General features: G+C 57.3%; 1 protein-coding gene across 6 annotated transcripts in view; it reads right to left on the reverse strand.

Moving 5' to 3' along the window:
- The window catches only part of Kcnab2 (potassium voltage-gated channel subfamily A regulatory beta subunit 2), an 87,781-nt gene that overhangs the window by 9,107 nt on the left and 62,021 nt on the right, over positions 1–16,653 (reverse strand). For all 6 annotated transcript variants that reach the window (XM_046424545.2, XM_046424546.2, XM_046424547.2 and 3 more), the window contains 6 exons: positions 10,982–11,061; positions 8,351–8,395; positions 7,064–7,108; positions 6,291–6,334; positions 5,383–5,469; positions 1,559–1,644 (listed from right to left, as the gene is read on the reverse strand). In XM_046424545.2, coding sequence (XP_046280501.1) covers positions 1,559–1,644; positions 5,383–5,469; positions 6,291–6,334; positions 7,064–7,108; positions 8,351–8,395; positions 10,982–11,061 — 387 coding nt within the window. The remainder of the gene's footprint in view (positions 1–1,558; positions 1,645–5,382; positions 5,470–6,290; positions 6,335–7,063; positions 7,109–8,350; positions 8,396–10,981; positions 11,062–16,653) is intronic.

Genomic DNA, 16,653 nt, shown 5'->3' on the forward strand with positions numbered 1-16,653 from the left:
CTGGAAATGCCTGGCCCTGCCTGCTCCCCCCACCATGCCCCTCAGCTTTCCTGGGAGTCTGTGAGCTCCCCGTGAGCCAGGAAAAGGGGGCGACTGTGGGGTCCCCAGGTTGAAAGGGTCTGGGGAAAGTGCAATGCCCGCGTGGGCTTCTGGCACTTGCTGGCCCCGTGCCTCAGTTTCCCCATCTGTCCTGAGGGTCTCATAGGACCAAGGTGTCTGTGGCCCTCGGTGGTGCCTGGCTTGTGGCAGGCGTCAGAGACTGCTGCTGTGCTGACTGTTCTTACCACTGTGCCTGCTGCCCTGGGCCTGGTCCTGGGGTGACAGTGGTGACAGCAAACACACCCCTAGGAGGGGCAGCAGCTATGGCAGCCCACTTCCAGGACCAGGCTCCAGGCTGGTCCCTGCAGGCCCCCTCTCCAATGGGATGAGCCCTGGCCAAGGTCTCTAGACAGGTTGGCAAGGGAGCCCTGGCTGCCACCCTGGGGGCCCTGTCTCCTGGGGCTTGAGGCTCATCAAACCTTCTCATCTGCAGGATGGGTTGATGATACACCTCCGGGAGCCCAGCGCTGGCTGGCAAAGTGTTCAGGGCATGCTCGTGGATGGCACCCCACAGAGGACGAGCTATTTTCAGTTAGGGATGGAAACTCTGCTGGATTTGTCCCGTGAAGCAGGCCCCGGGGACCTGAGTGGGAGGCTGGATACAGGGAGTTCTGGGAGGCCAGCCTGAATGGGCTGCGGCCGGAAGTGGGGCTGGGGGCTGGGGCAAGTCAGCCCAGGAAGATGCAGACCCCAGGGCCTCTGCCCTCACTCTCCCTACGAGCTTTGAGAAGAGGGTACCCTGCTGACTTTCTGGGTATTTGCAGAAATACCAAGAAACCTCTGCTACCCTCTGCCTCTAATGGTTCCCATGGAGGGAAATGACAGCTAGTGAAATTCTTTCCAGAAAATGTGAGTGAGGGGGAAACAGCGTGGATTAAGAGATGGAAGCCCAGGGTCCTGACAGCCAAATCACATTCTAAGGCAGCCCAGGCTGTGCCTGATGGCCTGAGCACCCATCTCAACCTGACCTGTGTGGCCTTGAGCATGTTACTTAATCTTTCTGTGCCTTGATCTTCACATTTGAGAAATGGGATGACAGTAGCACTTACTTCATATGGTCTTATAAGGATTAAAGGGAAAATCCTTAAATCTAAGAGCACCCAGAACAGTGTCAGAGCCCAAGGCAGTGGCTAGTGATGCCATCATTGAGGACTTGCTGGGATCCAGGACCTCTGCTAAGAGTATCACACCGGTTTTCTCGGAGTCCTCAAAACAGGTGCATGAGGGACAGGCCATGCTACCAGACTTGATCAACAGGTGGGGGGACTGAGGTCAGGGGCTCAGCATCTGTCATCACATAATGCTGTGGTTCCAGCTGAGGCCCTTTGGAGAAGGGCTGTGGGCATCACCCCCACACTCTTCCATACTGTCCCCCTCCTCAGGGACCAAAGGCACATAGATCCTTATCTATAGCACAGGAAGAGCCCCGCCCCACGGCACACCCTGAGTGTCACCGTACCATGATCTCCATGGAGCTCCAGCGCGACGTGCCCCAGTACATGGCCATCCCCTGGTTGATGACGTGGGTCATGGCCCGAACGGTCTCTGTCACGAGAGAGGGAGAACATAGGTGGGGGCAGCTGGGGGCTCAGCCCAGCCTGGGGACATTCTGCAAATACAGGCAGGGAGCTGGGGGGTGGGCTGCAGAGACGTCTTGCAAGCAGTGTACTTCCTGGCTCCGAGGCTGGGGTTGGGGGTCCAGGAGGGATAAAAAGTGAGTCACCATCCGAGAACTTGAAAACAATCTCTCCCTCTAGTCACAGGCCTTCCGGTTTCCTTGAAATAAGGGTCATGGGTGGAATGTGATGTGCTATGGAGAGGAGCGGGGGAGGGGAGGAGCTGGAGACCCCAGCTGCTCAGGAAGGGCCAGGTGAACGGCTTAGCTGATGATGGGATTGGCCAAAGGCACAGGAAGCAAGCACGTCCTGCCTGTTTATGGCCTCCTGCGGGACACTGCAGTCTGACGGGAATCTAGAGGGTTCTGTGGAGAGGAAATGATGGCGTCTGCAGGCATAGGGACAGAGTTTGGGACCCTGCATGGTTCCACGAGGTGGGGTGCAGGGTTGAGCTCCTCCTGTGCTTTGGGGAACCAGGGCAGGTGCACAGCCTTTCCTGGACCAGCCCCAGGACCCCAACAGCACAGCACTGCCCAGGCCCACCCTCTGCTGGATGGTGCCAGGGCAACAGGGGTCTGAGTGCCCCTCCTGTGAGGGGCCCAGGCCTGGAGGGGAACGGTTAGGCAGCTCCAGGAGTTCTGGGGATCATGAGTCCTGGATAGCCAAAATCAGTCCTAAGGAGCGAGTGGCGGAGGCACCGGGCCACCCTTCTAAGTGAGGGAGGGGAAGGGTCTCCCGACAGCGTAAGATTCTGCCCACGATTCAAAAAAGTCTTTGAGACATTAAGAATCTGCTGGTCCTAGGGCCCCCTCTGCTTTCTGGCCTCCTGGGGATGCTGCAGTCTTTACGACAGAGCCAGGCCTGAAGTTTTCAGAGTTTCTAGGCGCCCCTGGCCTGGCCGCTCCTGGGCTTCTCACAGGTCCCATACAGTGCTTGCAAGTTCGACCACCCGAGGCAGCGTGGGGAGTGGGGGGGACAAGTGTTTCTAAACACACAGCCACAACATCCGCCCTGGAAAGCCCATCTCCGGGAGCGGCTTGCTCCTCAGCACCCACTGTGAGGGGAAAGCCCAGGTCCCTGCGGATGGCCAGAGGTATGAGAGGAGGAAGGGAGGAAAGGGGGAAGAGAGGAAAGAAGGGAGGACAGGGGACTCCAGGTGGCTCAGACAGCTCCACCTCGGAGTGGCCACAGGCCCACAGGCATCCTCCCTGGCGCAGGGTGGCAGTGCTGCTTCCTGCCTATCCTGAGTTGGTGTCACTTCCTGTCCACCCTGGGTCCCTAAGTACTCCTTTGGCCGGGGTCTGCTCCAGGGGGGACCCAGGGCATCCTCAGTGCTGGTGCTAAAGTAGCTGTGGCTCCGGGGTTGGGGTCTTAGCAGGGTCACCTCTAGCCAGGTAGGCCCTCTTTCCTTCCAAGGTCAGGGACTGTGGCTCCTGGGAATCCTCTCGGCCCATCTTGGAGGGTGGGAGCTGGGAGGGGAGTCTGAACCTCTCTGGGGCCCTCTTGGAACCTTCTTGGGGCTCTCCTGGGGGCCACCTGCAGGTCAGACCCAGGAGGGTGGTGCCTGGTTGGAGAGCTGGAGGAGGCCCAGCTGGTCCCAGGGGACCTTTCCATCTAGCTCAGGCTCCGGCCTGGCTGTCCTGCTCGGTCTTTTAGAAACACTCTCGGGGTACCTGCGACCATGCAGCAGCACTCCTGACTCTTCAGCCAAGGCCTGGGGCCACATGCCAGAGGGAGGGAAGCCAAAGGACCCCCAAGGCCAGCCTGGCCCCTCGCCTTCCCTCCCCGACAGCTCTCTCTGATCATGAAGATCCCAGCCAGCGAGGCCATGTGGTGCCCAGTGAGGCCCTTTCCATGCTGGTTCGCCTGGGGGGAGTCTGTGTGAGACTGGCTGTCCCCAGAGGCAGGGATCCTGGGCACAGGCCCCTGGGCTCCCCAGAGGATCTGGGCAGAGGCAGGCTGGTGTGGAACCCACACTCAGGAGCACAGGCACAGGTGTGATGTCAGCGGCCCAGAAATGGGCAATTGGGGAAGACTTCCTTCTCCTCCATATTTAATGCTATTAGACAGAAGCAGGCTCCAGACCCTTCCAGCTGCTGCCAGAACCCAGGGCATCGATGCTGCATCACAAATAATTCATGGGAGGGGTCAGGTGGCACACCAGGTGGCAGGCAGGAGCCTTCCAGTGTGGAACACTGCCCAGTCCCCAGGGAGGCCAAGGCCTGTGCTCAGGGCCGGGCCCGGGGCCCTTAGCTGAGGTGGGGCAGAGACCAAGCATGCTGGAGGCTGCCCTGGGCCTCAGAATCCCACTGGTTCAGGTAGGTGTACTTCGAGGAAGAAAATGGCTCCATCTCCATGCAGACGTCTGGCCAGAAGGTGAGAGGACAAGTGGCTCAGCCGGTCAAGGGGCCTCTGGTGGCCACAGGCAGCCTGCGTGCTCACAAAGAGCCAGGGTGCTGCAGAGGTCTGAGACAGGACTTCTTGGGGCCTCATGTTCTGGGGTCTCCGATGGGTTTGCTTCTGTGGAAGCCTGGTGTCCCCAATCCTCCCCACAGCACCCTCCCAAGTCAGGTTTCCAGGTGGGGAGTGCACATTCTCAGCTCCAGAGGGGGCCCCGGCAGAGACAGCTGGCCCCCCGCAGACCACAACAGTGCGAGCAGGGCTGCGGGGTGGGGGACATGCACGGAGGGAAAGGGTGAAGTGACAGTGTGGGTGGGGGCGAGGGGCTCCGACACCGCTTTGCTTTTCCTTCACTTGCGAGATGTCCTCATAGGGCGCTCCCCCTCCCCCGATGCATTTTATGGAGAAGTTTGTCACGGGGGACAGAGAGCTGTGTAAATAAAAACACTGTCTCATAAAATGCAGCTCGGACACAGGAGTCAATGGCCGGCTGAGGGCACTGTGTACCTTCTATGATGAATGTCCTTGACTTGGAGGAACTAAATGGGTCCCCTGGTGATAAAAGAAAGATTTAAAGAGACCGAGTTTACAGCTGTGGGAACACGGGAGGCGTGGCGTGGCAAAGGGCACAAGGAGGGGACCACAAATCACTTTGTGCAGAATCCTTCTGTTAAAAGAAAAAAATTATATACACACACAAGTGCATGCTGCATACACACAAAGGAAGAGAAATAGTCCCAGCACAACTGAATTTCCAAGTCCCCAAAGCGGCGGAGCACAAAGGAGAAGATGCCCGGGGCAGAGGTGGGAGCGGGAAGGGCCGAGGGTGTGGAGTCCAGGGGATAAAAACGCAAAGAAACCAAGATGCTTCCAAAGCACTGAATGTACTTTCTCCTCTGGGGAAGAATTCATCCCCGGAGCAGAAGACCCTACAACCTCCCAGCAGAACCAGATTGAAAGAAGGCGGCCGCTGCCAGAGACCCATGCTGCCGCTTCACTGCGACAAAATGCCCACAGCAGAGAGGAGAGAACATTCCGCACGGTTCTAATGCAGCCAGGCGTGGGTTGGCATGGACCCAGCACGGGTGGACTCCGCCTGGAGGTTCCAGCGTGCGCCTGGTGGCTGGGAAGGCCCGTCTGCCCCCCACCAGGCCTGGCTGGGAGCCCCGTGGGGCCGAGCTGGTGGCCTGCAGAGCCTCAGTTCAGACCCTCGCCCAGGCGGCTCTGTGGTCCGCGCCCGCTGGCCGGCGCCACGGGGAGCACGTACCTTCCATGGGCGTGTTGGGGTCTGGGCGGTTGGCGAACACCACATCCACGTACTCCAGCTGCAGCCGCTCCAGAGAGGCCTTCAGACCTGGGGGAGGAAAGGAGGAAGTGGGGGCACAGCCCAAAGGGAATGGGGGTCCTGCCACTCAGGAGAACGTGGGGCAGAGGAACCACAGGCCCAACATGCCTTGGCTGAAGGAAGACCTGCCCCTGGGGCCCCGCTCTTCTGCTGTGGGGGTCCTAGGGATGACAGGCAGAGCTGAGGAGGGGAGGGCATCTGCCGTCTTCCCCACAAAAGGCCCGCGGGGTCTGACTTGCGCGGAGCACCAGCTAGCCCTACCAGGAGGCTGGGAACACTGAGCTGGCGGTGCACGTGCCGGAGCACCAGGGCCTGGCTCGGCACCAGGGCCTGGCTGTGGTTGTTAAGGGAGGGGGGATGTTGGCTCCATGGAAATCTGAGTGACTGGGAATGGCCTGAAGACCCTCACAAGCAGGCTGAGCCCCTGCCCTGGGCCCTTGCTCTGGTGCCTGTGAGCTGAGCCCTGGCTGCGAGTCTCTGTGCAACCCCTGGGTCCTTCCGGATTCCCCAGGATGCCGAGCACTCCCAGCAGCACTGGCCTGGCTTCGCAGACACTGTGACAGGGGCTTGGGGAAGCGATGGCCCCTGCTTGAGGCCATTGGATTGAAACCCTGGCCTGTCTGTGCCCAGCCCTAGGGCTGCCATCATTTAATGCAAGGTCCACCCGTGCCTGCCTGGGGTGGAAGGAGAGGGTCAGACCAGAGCTCTGGGTGTCCTGGGCTGGGCCCCTTGCAGGACAGACAGCTGGGGCCATGGCACTGTGTGTCTTTGCTCTTCCTCCAGGGGAGGGACGCATGGGCCTGGGGGCCCATGGCAGAGCCCCTCCTCACCTTCTATGATGTGTTTCCTGGAAAGGCCCCTCTCAGTCTCTGCTCTGAAAAACAAGTAATAGTAGATGTGAGGTCACAGCTGTTTGGGGAAGAAGTTGAGAATGCAGTATCAGGCAGAGAAAGCAGGTCAGCAAATGCTGCGAGCCTAGGCCCTTGGGACAGTCCAAAGCCACGGGCAGAATTTCCCTGGGCTCAGGTGGAAGCCTGGGGGCTGGGGCTGGGGGAGAGGTGTCCTGGCCTCCAGAGTTTGGTGTTAAATTTTACCTCTGTTTGGCTTTGATTTTTAAAAATTAAGAATGAGTTACATTCCTAATTCCTATGAGATGGAATTTGTCCAGCCTCAGAGAGAATAGAGAGCCAGATGCCCAGAGTATGGTGGGGGTGACGGGTGGCCCAGGGAATTTGGGATGGATAGGACACTTCACAAGTTTTCTGTTTTCCAGAATTTTTATGAGTTACCTTTGTAATCAGAAAGGATAAAAATAAAACCAAAACCACATGGAAGTATAAATAGAAATTAAAGAAGATTTGAGCAAAAGACAAACAGGCAAAGCTGCTTTTCTGGGCTGGATGTCCCAAGGCAGGTGGGGTGCCAGTTGCACGGGGCTGTGTGGGGCATGGGGCATGGGACACTGCACTGGGCCCACACATCCTCCCTCCTCAAGGCAGACTGTCTGTCTCCTGCCCCCAGAGCCTCCCAAGTCGGGTTTCTGCACGAGACGGGGCTGCGGCTGCAGGACCCCGGCAGGAAGCCTCCTGCGCGCTGCACCTACTTTCCACCCCAGAAGATCTTGGTGGTGATGACGAGGCTGGACCGCCTGCAGGACAGGAGAGAGGAGAAGGTGTTACTGGACCCCGTTCTCCCCCACCCCAGCAGCTCTCAGCTGCCACGCGGGATCCTCAAAAGCCTTCCCACCTGGGTGCCTGGTGCCTGGTGTGAAATGGCATTTCTCCATGGCTGGCTTGGGGTCTCAGGGCACCCCCAGAGCCAGGAGGCAGCCCTGCTGCAAATAACCACCCAGAACTGTATTCAGGCAGCGGGGGCCAGGCAGCGGGGCCCCAGGGTGGCCAGGCCCCCAGGTGGAGGCTGAGAAGCCAACTCCTCTCTTCCCTCTCTCAGGGGACACAGGACTACGAGGGTTTGGACAGGGTGTGTCCTGTGCCCCTACTCCTGGGAGGGGCCTCTGAGGCAGGCAGCTGTTCCCGGCCACACCAGGGCACCTCCTCTGCAGCCAGAACATTGGTAGCTGTGACCCTGGCCCGCAGCCAGGGGGTCACGACCTGCCATCACCTGTGTGCGTTCCCGGGACACCACGGGGAGTGCTGATACGGGTGAGATTTTCTTGAATGACTGGGCCACAGGAATTCATGGGGATCAGTCAGGGCTGAGAGGAAGCAACTGGATGGATGAGAGGTGGGTGTCACAAACCCACGGGGGTGGGGTGGGGTGGGGGCTGCCTGACAAACGGCACTGATATTCCGAGTGGCAGGTGGGAAAGGAGGACAGGAGGGAAAACCCAGGTTTAAAAGTGCTCAAGTTTCTAAAAACAAAAAGAGGTAGCTGAGGCCCAGAGTGTGGATGAGGGTCACTCCTGAGAAGGATCTCAGCCCCGACCTGCCACCTCTGGGCTTGGGCTCTGTCGCCCCTCAAGGACAAGCCCGCAGGGCAGTGATGCACTGGCTGGGTCCATGATCTACAGACTCAGGACAGCCTGCCGGGAGGTCGGACCCTGGTCTCTTCCCAGACGGGGACAGTGAGCACCAGGGGTGTGGAGGCAGACAGGGTGGGGCCATTCTCTTGCTTCCCCTGGAGGAGCCCGGGCTGCTCCCTTCTGAGACGTTTTTCCCTTCCCAGCAAGAAAAACTGGGGGACTTCCAGGCCTTAGTAGGACTGCCCTGGGGCAGTACATTGGTCAACAGGAAAGAACGGACCCCCTCTACTTTCCTCCCCACTGCAGTGCAGTGGCCCATCCACCCAGCCAGGCACCTGGGAGCACATCTGCCCCTCCCAGGCACTGCCCCTCCTCCCCTCCTTCCCTGTGTGTGCAGAGAGTAATTACCTCCATCCCTTCTTCTTGATGATGTTTCCTAACACCACTTCAGCCCTGCAAAGCAAGAGACAGACCAGGGGATTTCATCACTGCAGAATGGGGAAATCAAACCCAGCCCTGCTGGGACAATAGCCACGGGTCCCCTCTGTGAAACTGCCACAAGGCCTAGAGAGCCAGGCTATAAAAGCAACCTTGGCTTGGCAGCTCATTCCAGACACAAGCCGGGTCTGGCACTGCCCGGGGCTGGCTGGGAGTAGCTCTTCTCCCTCCCTCAGGCGCACATCCAAGTAGCAGTAGCCCCAGACCTTGCAGAGAAGGAAGGAGCTGATGTCCGGCTCATCAAAGTCAGCATCCCATTTCCCTGGTTGGCTGGAATTCACTGGGAAAAACACCTGGCCACAGTACATGGGTGAAATGCGCAGACGGATATATGCTTAAAAGGTGAATTTTTCATCAGGTGCATCCTCTGCATTCAGAGACAATCAACATGTCTTTGGTGGTGGTGGTATTTCTAACAGATTGTGGGTGTGCGAGTGTGAACACGTGTGTGTTTGCATGTCTCTTGCTTTCTGATTCCGAACATCAGGGACATGGCAAGGCAAGCACTCTGTTCTGCTTGGCGTCACTCCTGGTCCTGCACTAAACTCGGGCCAGCTGGGGTCAGGAGCGGGCTGTTCCAGCCTCACTTGGCACAGCAGTGCTGGATTAACTTTTAAGAACTTTCTGCTTGTAGCAAAATGTTTCTGAGCAAAAGCAACAGACGGAGAATGATCCATACCCAGTGCTACATTCCAATTATCAAAGCGCCTGAGTCATCCACTCAGAGACAATGGGCCCTAATTTGCAAGCTGTTTAGCGTACATTCTGAATGCTCTTCATTTGTGGTCAGGATGCACGGAAAATTCACTCATCCCTGGGCCTCTTCCTTTTATTCCTCGGTCCCTGATTGTCAGACAAAGGACTAGGAAGGGTGGACATGGTTGCAGAGCTGTGTTGTAGACGGTGGGCTAACCAAGGCCTGTTGTTTGTGTCCTTCCTGCAAGCTAACGATCTGGTGACACTTGAATCTGTGTGTGTCTGTTGGGGGGGAGGCGTGGAAATCCTTTGGCTCTCGGGGAAACAACCAAATTAGTGTCAGCATGAGAAGCAAGATAGGTGCATGTCCACCCTCGTCTGCAGGAGGGGCAGCTCTGGCCCACCACCCGCAGGAGCTGTCCCTAGCCCCTTGCCCAGAGGGACTCCTCTGGGTCTGTCCCTGGAATTCAATGTTGGGCATTGAGGGTGGCTGCTCACACCGAGCATTGATGGGTGCAGACAGGCAGGTTCTGCTCTGGGCTAGACAGAGAAGGAGCTGCAGTGGCTGGCAGAGGTGGGTCTCCAGAGCAATGGCACCCTGAGAGGAAGGTGCTCTCGGAATCCTCAGTTTCTAGCAAAGGGCTTCCAAGAGGCCTGAGGCTGCATAGGCCCCCACGTGCTTGCCCCAGCATGCTGCCCCTGGTGTCCAGTTAAACGGAGACTGAAGACAGCCCTCAGCAGGGTGGCTGCTGGGAGGTAGAGCCCAGGGACCGGACCATCTGGAACTAGAGGAGGCTGCAGGGAGCTTCTGCCTCCCATACACCCTTGTGGGCAGAAGCCCAGGCAGGAGCTGGGCCAAGGAAGAGGCTCAGGACTGGATGCCCCAGGGCTGGGCATCTGCCTCTGGCACCTTGACCCTCAGCTTAGCTCATCTTCTGTCTGGGAAGCATTTCCCTTTGATGGGGGCTGCTGCTGCCTTATGGCAGGGCCGTGGCACAGGAGGGGCTGCTGACAGGGGCTGCAGGAGGCGTGGGGGTCCCAGCTGTCAGCTCCCCAGTCCTGGGTCAGGACTCCAGCAAAGGCCCAGCTGTGCTCCCTGACGCTTGGTGCCAGGGGCCCCACTGCAGGTAGCGCGCAGCAATCTGAGCCCCGTGAGGCAGGTGCTGGCCCCCTGGCCATGGTGCACAGCAGGTCAGGGCTGCAGTCAGCACAGCCAACAGCCCCAGGCAGGAGCGATCGTGGGGAGGACTGGGGGGGACAACCAGGGAGCAGGGAGCCAACAAATGATTTCACAAACAAAAGCTAACTTTTGGAAACCCGATGCAGGGGAATGGATGATTTGATTACAGTCAGTCTTTAAAATTGAAGCCAACAGCTCTGGCTGAAGAGGGCTGAGCTTTTACATAATTGAGTAGGAAAGTTCCCTGCCAAGACGGGCAGCGCTTCCCACAGCATGGGCCAGCCCTGCTCTCTCCTGCTCCCGAGAGGCCGGCCGGCGCCCTAATTGCATCATTAAGACATGAAAATGTCAGGCATGTGGGGCTGGCTGCAGGTCACCAGCACCTCGAGAGCCCAGGACAACAACTTAATCATAGCTCTGGCCCGCACAGTGTCTTTGGCACCAGAAGGACTTCGGTCACCTCAGTGCTCATGCACCAGGGAGCTCAGCAAGCGAACGGTGCCCAAGTGCTCTGTGATTCTGGGCCCATAAAGGTAGCCCCCAAGGTCACTGGGAGCTTAGAAAGGAAGTGAGGTGGAAGGCACAGTGAGGGTGAGAGGGGTACCAGAGCTGCCCCCCTCACCCCGACATCCTGGGCCACCTTCCTCAGAAGAAAAGACACTTACTTGCCAGCTGCGTAGACTTCAGCGGTATCGAAGAGGTTGATGCCGTTGTCATAGGCCAAGGTCATCAGCTGCTCTGCCATCTGAAAAGAGAAGCCGAGTCGCTCACGTCCAGCACTGTCCTGCCAGCTCAGGGGAAGGCTCAGAGGCTCCAGAGCAGGACCCCTGTGGCCTGGGAGACTGGCCTCCCTGGTGCCTAGGCCCTGGTGCCTGGGATCTAGATGGCCTCCTCCCCCACCTCCCATCACCTCTCTTCCTGTCCTCCCCACTCTCTCTGTCCTCCCCTGCCACAGGATGGGGAGGCAGCTCTCAGTCACACACCCTTCAAGATGAAGGTAAAGTGGACAAAGAAGCAGCCTATGGGCCGTGAATTTCCTGAGAGCAGGGACACTACCTATTGGGGATGTCCCAGGGTGTAGGCTGGGTTCAATAGGTGCTCAGAACCTCAGAAGGTGACCTTATTTGGAAATAGGGTCTTGTGAATGCAATTAGTTATGATGACTTCATGCTGCTCCAAGGCGGGCCCTGAATTTAGTACGCCTGATATCCTCACAGGAAGTGAACATGAAGCCCAGAGAAGGTCACGTGATGACGGAGCAGAGATTGGCTCGGTGTGTCTACGAGCCAGGGAACACCAATGGTGGCAAGCAACCTACGGAAGATGGAAGAGGCACGGGACAGATTCCCGCTCAGTGCCTCTGGAGGGACCAGGGCTCTGCTGACACCTTGATTCAGGCTTCTGGCCTCCAGACTGTGGGGGAATGAATTTTTGCTATTCTAAGCCCCTCGGCTGTGGTGGCCCCAGGAGCTGACAGGAGCTCCACGGGTCTTGGTGGGATGAATGTCTCTGCTTACAGCTCCGGCCGTGTGTTCAGCTGTCTCCGGGAACCTTCCGCCCACTACCGTGCTGTTGTGTACTGCAGGTGGAGAGACAGAAGCCCCCCCCCCCCCCCGGCTACTATGTGGCGGGGCTGAGAGCCAGAGTGGCCTTGGCTGGAGTTTCTCCAATGCAGCACACTCCCAGCCCTCTGTGGGGCAGGATTGACAAATGGCGGCCCAATCCAACCTGCAGACCAGAGCTTGCTGCTCAGGCCACTGGCAAAGACTAACTGGCGGCAGTGGCGCAGTTGGGAATTGAGGAGCCGGGAGCCCATCTGCAAAGGACAGCCAGCCCCTCCAAGGTTCAGGAGAGAAGTGTCCCCTGGACTCTGCTGTCCCTCCAAGTGTCTCAATTCCCCAAGCTCAGCTTGGGGCACCGGGCAGCCCAGGATGAGGTAGGTTATTCCCAGTGGCCCTCAACCCCTGTAGGACGGGGAGTCAGCCAAGGGTGGGGACATGGGGCCTCTCTCAATACTGAGCTCAGAGTCACAGCAGCCAGGCAGGTGTGGGGAGCAATATAGAGGGCTGGTGACTGCTGGGTGGGATACCACTTGAAGGAACTTAGGGGCAGGGCCCATGGCTAGTGCTGCCCTTGGGAAGGTGGGCCTGGCACTACCAGGTGCCTTGATTTTTCAAGGGGTACCAAAAATCCAGGGTATTTGGAGGGTGGGTCAAATCTACTGTTTTTCAAAAGCAGCAGTGAGCCCAAAACATTTCAGGTGTGTGCAGCCCAAAGCAGAGCCCGTCAGCCGGCTGCTGGGGGTGGTCAGGAAGCCCACTGGCCATGTGGCCATCGGTGGAGTTATCGACGGATGTCCTGCTTGCTGGGTTATTTTCTCTCTCCTCTGCTGTGGCTCAAGGGCATCTGTGTATCAGATGCCTCACGGATACAGCAGCCCTGGCTCTGCCTCCAACTTGCCCTGTCAGGGTCTTCCATAAGTGGATCCCCAGGGCACTCGGGGACATGTTACAACTTAAGAAGTCCCACCGGCTGGCCACTCCCTGGGCAGCAGCCAGAGTGGGCTTTCAGACCCAGGTCAGGTCACATTTCCTTGCTGCCAAAACCCTCCAGTGGCTTCTGTCTCACAGATGATCAAAGCCAAAACCCCTGCACCTACCTGCTGGCACCGCCCTCAAGGCCGACCTCGGGGCTCCCCTGGCTGCCCACTGTCCTCTGGAGTGCTCTTCCCATCATCTCATGCCCACTCTTGCTTCCTGCAGGAGCCCCCATCCCAGCCCTCTTTGTGTGTTTCCCCTCCTTTGGGGTCTACTGCACAGTGGCTCCCCAGTGGTGTCAGGTCCAGCAACCTGTTAGTTTATGTGGAAAAGGGGACTTCTCAAGGGGATTACATTAATTTTGAGGTGGGACATTGACCTGGATTATCTAAGTGTACTCTAAAGGCCATCACAGGTGCCCTGTGTGAGGGAGGAGAGGGATATTTGACATGCACCAGGAGGAGGTGAGGTGGCCAGGGGGGACAGAGGGGGGAGTGGTGTGGCTGAAAGCCAAGGAACACCTGTGCCCAGCAGAGCTGGAGGTGGGAGGGGCTCTCCCCCAAGGGAATCCCCAGAAGGAGCACAGCTCTGCTGACTCCTGGTTTTAGCTCAGCAGCACTGATTTTGCACTCTGACCTCTAGAACTCTGAGAGAATCAATTTCTGTTGCTTTAAGCTGCCCAGCTGGGGGGTCTTTCATTATAGCAGCCACCAGGGACTCATGCATTCTCCATAGAGCACCTTTCACCATCAGAGACAGAGATGTGCTTATTTCCTTATGGCGTCTGTCCCTTTGCTAGAGAGCCACCTGAGGGTGGCACCTGACTCTTGGCAGGTGCTCAGTGATCGTGAGCTGTGGGGCACCTTTCTCCAGCTGCCTCGGGTGCCTTTCAGAGTGGTCACTCCCCCCACCTCCTCACTGCCCTGGCTGCTCCTGGCTCTGCTCTGCCCAGTGCAGGACAGCCTCCTCCTCTCCCTCCTGGACCAAGAACAGAGGCCCCATGGTCCAGACTTCAGAAAGCTAACCACGAACATGCCTAGTCCCCTCCACAGAGGAGGAATCCTAGCCCAGCTTCTGCCCCTGGCACTGGGCAAAGGGCCACCAATCCCAACTTCACCCTTCCCAGCGAAAGGAGAGACCAAACCCCGATCCTAACGGCCGAGGATGGCCCCTTGGGTGACAAGAGGGGGAGGAAACCAGGGCTCTCTAGGGCTGCTGTGGTCTGGGGGCCCCTCTTTCCGGGCTCTCACGCGGCTCTACTTTCCCCTACAGAGCCGCAGCGCTAACGTGGCAGGTAGCAGGCACCGAGTCTTTTGCTCTGGCGGGTCCTGCATCCCACTGTACGAAACAGAGCCTCTGCTTTGTGACTTTTTAGTTCTTTCCAGGGTCAAAGTCCAAGAAATTGAAGTCAGGATGGCATATGGGCCACCTCCCTGCCACCCTCCCCCAGAGAGTTGACATCCCACAGGAGTCATCCCAGCCCCAGGACCGTCACATCAGGGCTGGGCACAGGTGCCAAGGCTGAGGGCCCACATGTGACTTCCGGCACTGGCGCACATCAGGCTTCCGTAAGATGGGAGTACTGACGTGGCCTCCCTGGGCCACCAGGCCGCGAGTGGGGTCATAAACGTGAAGTTCCAGCCGCGGCTCTCATTAGGTCCTTGCTGCTCAGTCTGTCCGGCACACGTGCTCCTCACAGCATGCTGTGGCCCCTGAGGGGCAGAGCAGGGTGGCAGAAAGGGCATCAAGTGGGAGGACAGGGACCCTGGCACCACCCTTGTGGCTTCACACGTGACACGTGATGTCAGACTCGCTAGCGCCGTCTGCTTCCTTTGCTGGCTTCTGGTGACAATCTATGAGAGCAGCCCGTGTCCTGTAAACTGTGGGCTCTGCAACGTGCTGTGTGAGGGCTGTTGTCACTCCTCCTTGGCACTCCTCCCTGGTGGGGCAGGGAGGACAGCTCTGAGCTTCTGTCTGCACAACAGCTCCGGAGATGCTAGCAGACAGCTGCTGTGACCTCACCAAACAAGGGACATGAAACTTGCTCTATGAAGAGCCACGACTGTCTCTGTGGCAGGTACTCGGCTCTGCTCTTGTGGTGAGAAGTAGGCCAGGCAACTGGTAAACAAACGTGCCTGGCTATGTGCCAATAAAACTTTATTTAAAAAATAGGCTGAGGGGCCGGGGATGTGGCTCAGTGACAGAGCACTTGCCTAGCCTGTGCAAGAACCTGGGCTCAACCCTCAACACTGGAATTGAAAAAAAAAAAAAGGCTGAGTCTCCACAGACAGGATGTAGATCAAGAGATTGACAGGGTCTCGGTATAGCAGCTTAAAGGTACAGAGCTTCTGCTTGGGGTCATGAAAACAAAATTGGAAATAGTGGTGAGGTTTGCACAGCAATGTGAATGCACTTACAGACACGGACCTGTATCCTTAGAAAGGGTTAAGTGGTAAACTTATGTTTCATCTATTTAATTAAAAATTACATACACATACAAAAATAATCCTCAGTCCAGGATGGTCCTCATCTCCTGGCTGGCTCCAACCGAGCAGGCAGCAGCCTGGAGCATAAAGACCTGGCCTTCCCCATCAGGACTGCAGCCAAGGGGCCTTCCACACCTGACATACTGATTTCGTTTTGAACACTAACTGTAGGATTTAGTACAAAATTCTTCTTATTCTTTACTCTGTCATTTTCACCTGCCACAACCTTCCAGGTCTGAGTCCATCATCTATTATGCCCCCTGTCCTCCCAGCATGGTCATCTAGGGATGACCTGCAATGTCTTTATCCATGTTGCTGTGTCCCTGACAGAGCCAGCTGGGGCTGCCATCAGATGATTCATCAACGCTCCTCAGTGCAACCGACCACTTGGTAAGAAGTCACCCAGTGCGTGTTCATGTCTGTCCACATGCAGGTAGGTAGCCCTGTCTGGGGACAAATCACACCCCTCTACAGGACTCTTCCATCCACTATTTCAGTTACTGCATCAAAAGGGACCCAAGGCGGATCAGGCAGGACTTATTTCAAGCAGACCACACATGGTCTCATGACTCCATTTTTTGCTCAATCTGACAAGCTCAGGCCAGGCCCTTTGCCTTAGAAACTCCTGACTTGGCCCTGAAGGCCTGTACCCATCAATCTCAGAGCACAGGCAAATCGTTTCATAACCAGCTACTGTCACAAAAATGAATATGAACAAAACAAACTGTGCACTTGGATTTGATGGAAGCAAAGCTTTCCCTTTGAAATCACAGTGAACAGGGTCTCGGATAAACTAATTTTTAAATGTGGCCTTCATACTGGTAAGAAGGGCGAAGGGGACAAATGCTTCTGGTGCAGATGCGCAGAGCACCTTGAGCAAGTGCCACTGTCTTTCCATGTATACTACCACCCAGAAGTGCACCCCTCTGGGAACACATCATTCTCCTTCCGAGGGACCTCATGATGCTCTTTGGAGAGCCCTTCCTTAGCATCACCCGTGGGCCTCAGTGGTGGAGACACAAGCCCCAGCACGTGGGTTTGAATGTGACAAGCAGCTACGGGAAATGTGTGTCGGGATCTTGGTAAAGGGTCCATCTACTCAGATTCTTCAGCCTGCAGGAAGTTGCAGAAGATGGTTTTTAAATGACTGTGAAGAACACGTTCTGACATTTCAAACCTCAGCAGGTGCACTCTGCCGAGGCAGCTCAGACCCGCACCCAACTTAATTCCGAATACGTGCTATCTCTGGATTCTCAGGGTTGACTCTGGGGAGCGTGTCATGCATGTGAGGTCCCTGAGTTCCTGGGGGCTGGG

Source organism: Marmota monax, unplaced genomic scaffold (genome assembly GCF_021218885.2).
Source record: "Marmota monax isolate L192 unplaced genomic scaffold, Marmota_monax_Labrador192_F-V1.1 WCK01_AAM20220418_F8-fsc00080, whole genome shotgun sequence".
Lineage (NCBI taxonomy): Eukaryota > Metazoa > Chordata > Mammalia > Rodentia > Sciuridae > Marmota > Marmota monax.